This window comes from Silene latifolia, chromosome 10 (genome assembly GCF_048544455.1).
Source record: "Silene latifolia isolate original U9 population chromosome 10, ASM4854445v1, whole genome shotgun sequence".
NCBI lineage: Eukaryota > Viridiplantae > Streptophyta > Magnoliopsida > Caryophyllales > Caryophyllaceae > Silene > Silene latifolia.
Genome location: NC_133535.1, coordinates 26,296,958 through 26,305,096, shown reverse-complemented (window position 1 = coordinate 26,305,096; position 8,139 = coordinate 26,296,958). Strand labels below are relative to the sequence as shown.

At 37.2% G+C, this 8,139-nt stretch overlaps 1 protein-coding gene across 1 annotated transcript; it reads right to left on the bottom strand.

Moving 5' to 3' along the window:
* Window positions 1–6,193: 6,193 nt before the first annotated feature.
* LOC141607328 (uncharacterized) lies at window positions 6,194–7,468 on the bottom strand. Its single transcript, XM_074426684.1, has one exon. The coding sequence runs from the start codon at window positions 7,466–7,468 to the stop codon at window positions 6,194–6,196; it is 1,275 nt and encodes a 424-aa protein (XP_074282785.1).
* Between the last annotated feature and the right edge of the window lie 671 nt (window positions 7,469–8,139).

The window sequence follows — 8,139 nt, the reverse complement described above, 5'->3', positions numbered from 1 at the left end:
ATCTTATAGATTTTAAAGTCTCTAAACCGGTGAACCCAATTGATCAAACCTTAAGTAAATTCGTTTCATATAAACAGTAAACACATCGAATAACCATTTGATTGAGAATCTTATGGTGTGTGTGCATAAATTATGTTTTCTTTTGCTGAAAAGAAACACAAATAGTGAGATGATTGACCACATACATACGGATGTGTAAGGCCGATAGTTGGTTATATATATCATTCGTTACTTTTACCGTTATGTTAAGTAGATATGAAAATTTCGTATCTATTTAATAAGACATAAAAGTGATTTTTTGAAACATGGAATATTTTCAAAATGAAGTAGTAAACCAAAAGCACGACAAGATCAAAATGTTGATCGGAAATTTCAAAGTAATGACTTTGAAGGTCAAATGGGTAATATCAAGTAATGACCTTGATGATCACTAAGAAGATTGTGAACCAGTTCACATATACCTTCTCCTAGGGACACCATAGAGTATGGTGTAGTCAAGAAGATAAACCGAACTTTATGAGATATAGTTTGAGGTTTTTTCGCAATTTTGTAAGCTATTTTATCACTAAAAGTTTAAAACCCGACTATAATAGCCTAAATGACTCCATATGAGATATGGATAGGGAGGGTCTCTAACTTGTCATTTTTATACATTTGGGACCATAAATGTTTATGTTCAGAACCAATTTATGTATTTGTGAAGGTTATCCAAAATTGAACCACTTGGTTTTTACTCCTCCAAAACGAGAACAAAGAGTTTGTGGCTCGTAAGGCTGTCTTTCTAGAAAGATTTTCATTTTCTAAAAGACAGAGTGGGAGAAATTTTGAACTTACGGAAGTCCAAGACCCACAAACTGAGTAACAATGCAAGAAGACGTTCTTTATTGAGGCTCAGTGGTTATAAGGAGATAATTTTGTGATAATATTGCGTTACTTTTTGAAAGTGACGAATCTTCAACCCTCATCAAAGGCTTTTCTATAGTATGAACTCTATGTGATGACGTGACACCATGCAATTCGAATTGGTCTTCTTGCACAAGATGTGATAAGGAAGGAAACATGAGATGTATTCGAGACTTGATTTGGGGCGAATACTTTGCACCAAATTAGGTTACCTTGATCTTGTCATAAAGGTTACATAAGATATTTCAATTTTGAGTTAGTTATAGAGAGTTTGTGACAACCCAAATGCCTTTATCAATTCATATGTTCTTAGTAATATTGCCTCTCATAATGATGAGATTTGACCAATGGATAATAAAACTTTCTCCTTGAGTGAAACTCATGAAGGATGAAGTTTTTTTTGATCTTGTCAATGCTAAGAAACCTAGCCTGCTTAAAAGATTTCTTTTGTGATCTTATATACGTCAAGGAATTGGAACCTTGGGTTCAATCAGTCGTTAATCAGAATGATATTACTTGAATTGTCGAGGTACCATAATGATACATGGAGTTTAGTGGGAGTTAAGGTGAGTTTCTTAGTCTAAATATGTGTTTGACATATTAGTGACTAGAAATATTCTCGGGTGAATACTTGAGTGTAGCATGGCGCATCTTAAATATCCGGATCTAATGAGATAGATCTCCATGGATATTAGCATTTTAGTCAAGAGACTTATGTGATAAGATTCTTAACTCATTCAAGTTGTTGAATACAAAATATGATCTCTTTTTCTTCCGTTGCAGGATCTATTAAATATGCTAAAAGCTGCTCTCGTCGGGACTTATCATATTGAGAAGATGAGAAGTCATTACCAATCATTTCCTAGTGAGTGTCACTAGATGATTATCAAGACCATCCTTGAGTACTTGAGAAGCACTGAGGATATACTCTTGTAGTTTGGAGGAATTTATGAATTTCGTTTAAAAGGGTTACACGATAACATTCCTATGCTTATAAAATGTTATGGGCCTAGTTAAGGAATGGCTAGCATTTTAAAGTGTTATGTGCATAAAGAATAATATGTATTAGTAGTTATACATATATGTATAAGGAGTCATACATAAAAGATGTCATATGAAGGATGTGTAAGTATAAATGTTATATGTACAAATCATGAACGAAAGCTAAGTACATTACAACATACGATGTTGTAAAAGAGACAGTAGATATACGGAGTTTAATGGAACTAGAGTAGTTCTGTTAGCCGAATATCGTCTCCCGAGAGACTGTGATAACAGTGGGAGTGTTTGACTGGCTTTGGAGTCAGATTCTAAAACTTGTTTAGACATGTACTCAGAAAGGTTCTATGTGATGAAAAGATTACATAGAAAAAAGGAAAATAGCAACGGAAATTAGAGTGATGCAACTGTTGCCAATCCTCTAACCAAAGCCGTTGGTATAAGGTAGACATGATGGTTATGTCATCTCAATGTGATTGAGTAGTATACCTTAATTGCTGAAGATCAATATGTAAATATTGGATAGAGTATTAACATTTACATAAGTGATGATCGCATTCATTGTTTGAGTCTCTTCAAGAACTCAATTATTGAGTTTTGACTGAAAACATTTAATACCTTGTTTATCCGAATTGGTTGTGGAGACAATGTTGAACCCCAATTTAAGTGAATAGGATGAACATTGTATTAGCCCCTAGTCACTTAATGAGGTGACGTCTCGGAGTGACTAGATTATAAGTCGACTGATGGTGGGTTAAGCACCATAAGGTCATAGGGATGACTAGTCGTTTACATAGGCAGACTGTGGGACACTTTGCCGGGCAATGACATATATAGAGTCCCTTAGATCAATTGCAGACGCCTGGTCATGACAGAGACTTCTATGATATTCCTATGAGTCGATTCTTCAAACTGGAGACTATTATCTGAGCCAGTACAGTTTTCGAGTGACTTTGGGTTTTGTCCTAGGTCGTGCCGTGAAAAGAGGCCAAAAGGCATCTACTGGGTCATGGTGATTTGTATTGTGCAAAAGGATAGATAGGGCAGACAAGAATTGTCCACCCACGTTGGGTTTATACATCTCTAGGCCACTCGAAGACTTGTGACTGGGAAATGCGTGGCCACGCTCGGAAGTAATCTATGGTAGATTTTTCCGGTCTTGCAGTCACACTCCCGATCGAGAAAACCACTCACGATATGTTCATGTGCAAATGCGACCTGAAAGACACCTTGCATTGAGTGGGAGATTGTTTAAAACGGACAAGAGAATCGGTAACACACCCTTGGATAGTACAAGCAGTATATTGGTGGGATAAGGTGTTATCCACAATTGTGTGTTATAATCATCGCACAACTTGTCTCGGACAAGTGGGAGATTGTTGGAATAGTTGTCCTCCACAATAGTGCGTGACCATATTAAATCTCATTAAGGAATATGCATGGGATATTCATTGGAAATACTAGTCAGCTGATCGACGTATATCAGTAACGGTTGGCCAACTAGGGTTTGACGTTACTGTCGTGAGACGGCGGTGTTCAGCTGATCCCTTTCAGTCACACCTAAAGGAACGAGCCCCAACACGAAAACTAATTAATTGTATGTGATACAGTTTAATTAGTCCCTTGATAAATTGAGTAAGAGTTAGTCGATTAATTTAATTTAGAGAGATATCGAGTTGTGAACTCGAGGCGCGGAAATTTTTATTTAGTTATGCGATAATTGAATAATAAATTAATTGAGACGGGAATTAATGATTAAACAGTTAATTGTTAAATTAGTACTAATTGACTAATGTGATTAGTATTGGTGCGTAAAATATATGTGTAGCTGTACACTTATATTTACGGAGTGGTTTAGGCAAATTTAATCGTGAAACATTTAAACATAAAACGATGTTTAAATAAAAATTACACGTATTTGTGCGACAAATATAAGAACAGTAATGGACCCGACTCGGTCACATTGGACCGTGTGTATTATGGATAATTTTGCATAAAACACAATGATTATGCACATGTCATTTTGATTGGGTGCACTTCCCATTGTGCTTTTGTTCTTACCTATACCAATGTGTATTGGGTGGAATAAAATAAGAAAACAAAAGCACTCCACTCTCCCTCCTTCCAACCATCCAACCCTTCTATTTTTCCACACATTTGCATTATACATATTTGATCTTTTGCCTGTGGTAAAAATTAAAGAGTATTCATCTCTCTAAAATCCTAAAAAAATAGGAAAACCTCATTACTAATTGCTAGTAATAAAACTTAAATATTTAGTAAGAGTTAGTTAATATTTATATAATAATCAAGGGTAATCTTACATAATATCTAGTTAATATTTGTAACGTTTTGGGTACGTTCTTGGGTGCAATTAGAAAGGAGGCTTTCTTCTTTGGAAGCTTGGATTTATGGAGGATCTTGCCATATATTGAATAGCTCAAGAACAACTAAGATGGTGATCTTAGTTGTGCCCATATTACCATACTCAATGTAAGGAAATTGTTTTTCCTTTTCTTTTATTTTTAATGCTCATATATTACATGCATAATGCATAGATCCAAAGATTTCTAAAATAAAGAAATTTTGATAACCTAATTAGAGAGGTTTAATTTGGGGTTATGGTCTTTCACTCTTTGCTGCCGTTTTTCTTGTAGTATAGCAGCTCCTTTGTGGTCCTTAGATGTAGTTTGTAACCAAGGGTCAAGATTGTAAGGCTTGCTTTATATAAAGCAAGCAAACTACATGGGAATTTCAGATTTGAATTAACCTAATTACAAGTGAAAAGCTAGTTTTCTCTCTTAAATTCTTTGCTTAGTGCTATAAGATCCTCCATTGCTAAGTACTTGGAGTTGAGTGAATTCCTTGCTTTGTGCTTGGATTAACTCTTAGGCTTGAATCTTGGCTTTGTGCTTGGTTAAAGTCATATCCAATTTCAATCAATTAACAATCTGTTTTTCGTTCAATTTTCAATCAAAATCAAGTCTTAGACGTCTTACTCCAAATTGGTACCAAAAGCTAGGCTATAACACAATTCCATCTTGTGTTAGTCTTGGGAAAAGCCTTTTTTGTGAGTTCATTATATCCTAACTATAACAAAAACACAAAAAACAACCATGAGTGAAGAGAGGCTCACCGGAATTGAAAACCAAATGACACAACTTTCTGAAAAATGTGACTTGTTGCTAGATTTTTTCAACACCATAATGGCTAACATTAAAACACCAACAAGAGATGGGATACCACCTCGTGGCAGTGGTAGGGGTCGTGGCCTCATGGGGAGAGGACGAGCTCAAGGTGGCCGTGATGAAGAACCATTTTCAGATTCGGAGGACTCCATGGTTGAGGCATTTCAAGGAGAGCCCAACAAAGACTTAAAGGTAGAAATTCCTGTTTTTCATGGTAGCTTAAACCTCGAGGATTTGTTAGATTGGCTTAGAACCCTTGAAAGACTCTTTGAGTTTAAAGGTTATTCCGATAGCAAAGCTTTTAAAGTTGCAATCTTGAAACTCAAAGGCTATGCTTCCCTTTGGTATGATAATTTAAAAAATCAGAGAAGAAGGGATGGTAAGGAACCTATTAACTCTTGGTTAAAACTGAAAAAGAAGCTTGATAGGTCCATTTTATATACATTTTAACCCCCTATTTTACCTCTATTTTACATGTCATTTGCACTAATGTTAGTGTTTGTGAGCTAATTCCGTGTTCTAGTTGTGCTTGCTTGTTTTCCATTGTGTTTTGTAGGAAATTAAGCTTTTAGTAGCTTTTTCCCGTCAAAGTAGCAAGTACAAGAGTTCACGAGGGTAATGAGAGCAAGTCTTGATCATGCAAAGGAGTTTCGGGAAGCATAGGGGCATTTTGGGAAGAAATTGGAAAACCCGAGCAAGAGGAAACCAATCTTAGTTGGTGGATATGTAAAGAAATGAAATCCAAATGAAAGCCCATGATAAGAGTTTGCATTGGATGCCAAAGGATGCTTAAGATACCTTAGACGGACGCATTAAGACATAAGCATCGGATTCCGCATCAACATTAAGTGCAAAGTTAAGACGGAATTTAAGAGAAATTTGAGAAATACCACGACCCCGATCGGGGTTGGGTGGCCCCGATCGGGGTTAGCCCCCTGTAGCTTATTTCCGTTACTCCCTTCACTCCTATAAATAGAAGCTTTGGTCGACACTTCTTTTTTTTTGGTAAAATGTGAGTATTATATATATATATATATATATATATATATATATATATGAAAAAGAGTCTCAATTACAATCAAAGGCCTAAACCTTTCCAAGTTTTAAAGAAAATTCAAGCTCCCTAGCCAATCTAACTCTTGTGTATTCAACTTCCTCTTATCCCGTTCTTTTACCCTCCTCTTCATGTCATCATTGATCAGCAATGCAATACGACCAGGCCTCAGGACCAGCTGCTCTATACGACTTTTATTTCTCTGCTGCCACACATGATACATAGCACTCAACACCATAGCATTCTTTACTTTCCTTTGCGTGTTCAGGCCATTGTTATGAATGCACCAGTGAAGGACATCAGATTCAGGAAAATTTAAGCCAGAAATTTGCTTCAGTTCTTGTATCACCCGTCTACTAAAGGCACATTCAAAAAACAAATGTTCCTGTGTCTCGTCTGCCTGCCCACATAAGAAACACATACCATCCACATTCAACCCAAATCCTTTCAATCTACTATAAGTATGCAGGGATTTGTGAGCTATAAGCCATCCCATGAACCTGTGTTTAGGTAGATTCCAACTGTCCCAAATTGCCTTATGCCAGTCTACCTTAGACCTGGCTCCTCTAAGCCATTCATAGCAACCAGCAGGAGTGTAACCAGTACGCTGCACCTGCCATACCCCCTGGCTGTAGCCATTGGCAATCACCTGCTTCACCCTGCAAATCCTCCTCCACACCCAACTGGAATTGCTAGTAGCTGTGTACTCCTGCCAAGAACTCCCCTTTAAATAATTTGCATTCACCCATTGGACCCATAACGAGTCCTTCTTAGTTGCAATCCAATCCACAAGTCTACCAACCATAGCAATATTCCACAATTCCTGATTCTTTAACCCCAATCCCCCTTCCTGCTTTGGCCTACATATAGTATCCCATGCTACTAAAGGACTCCGTCTATACTCAGCACTGCCATCCCATAAAAAATTCCTGCAAGTAGCCTCTATTCTTTGTATGATACCTTTAGGGAGAACAAACAAAGAAGCCCAATAGGAGTGTAAAGAATTCAAGACATGCTGAACCAAAGTGAGCCTACCTGCATAGGAAAACTTCCTGGCACCATAACTATGGATTCTGCTGCAAATTTTATCCACCAAGCACTCACAGTCCTTCTTCTTTAGTCTCGTAGTCTGGATAGGCATCCCTAGATACCTAAATGGTAGCTTGCCTTCTTTGAAACCAGACACACTCAGGAAATCACTTTTGAGCTCTTCATTCACTCCATTAAAGTAAGCATTAGACTTACTAGCACTCACTTTAAGTCCAGAAGTTTTTGAGAAGGTTGAGAAAGATTTGAAAGCATCATAGACACAAAGCATCCCCATTATCTGAACATTAAGACATCATCTCGCAAACATAAGATTTGTGATCTTCAACTCTTTGCATAAGGGGTGATACTTGAACTGGTATTTAGATGCAAAGATACTTCAAAGATTCGAGTCAGATAATCCATACACAGGGTAAACAACAAAGGGGACAATGGGTCTCCTTGCCTTAAACCCCTCTTAGCTGGGAAGTACCCAAAACTCTCTCCATTCAGTGCCAAGGTGAAGGTAGGAGTAGTGACACATTGCAAAATTCTTTCTTTAAAACCAGTAGGAAAGTCTAGTAGATCCATCAACTGCTCAACAAAACTCCACTCCACTGTATCTTATGCCTTCTGTAAGTCAATTTTTAGCATACACCTAGGAGACACAGAAGGCCTCTCATAGAGCCTAATGAGATCCTGGCAGATTAAAATGTTTTCCTGAATGCTCCTGTTTTGAATAAACGCACCCTGATTCATGTGTACTATTTCAGGCAGCACAGATGCTAGTCTTGCACAAAGCAACTTTGAAATGACCTTGTAGACTACATTACAGCATGCAATAGGCCGAAACTGAGTGACATCCTTAAGTCTCTCACATTTAGGAATGAGAGTCAAGGTTGTAGCATTAACCTGTTTCAATAATTTCCCATTCAAGAAAAAATCTTTTACTGCAATAACTACCTCTTG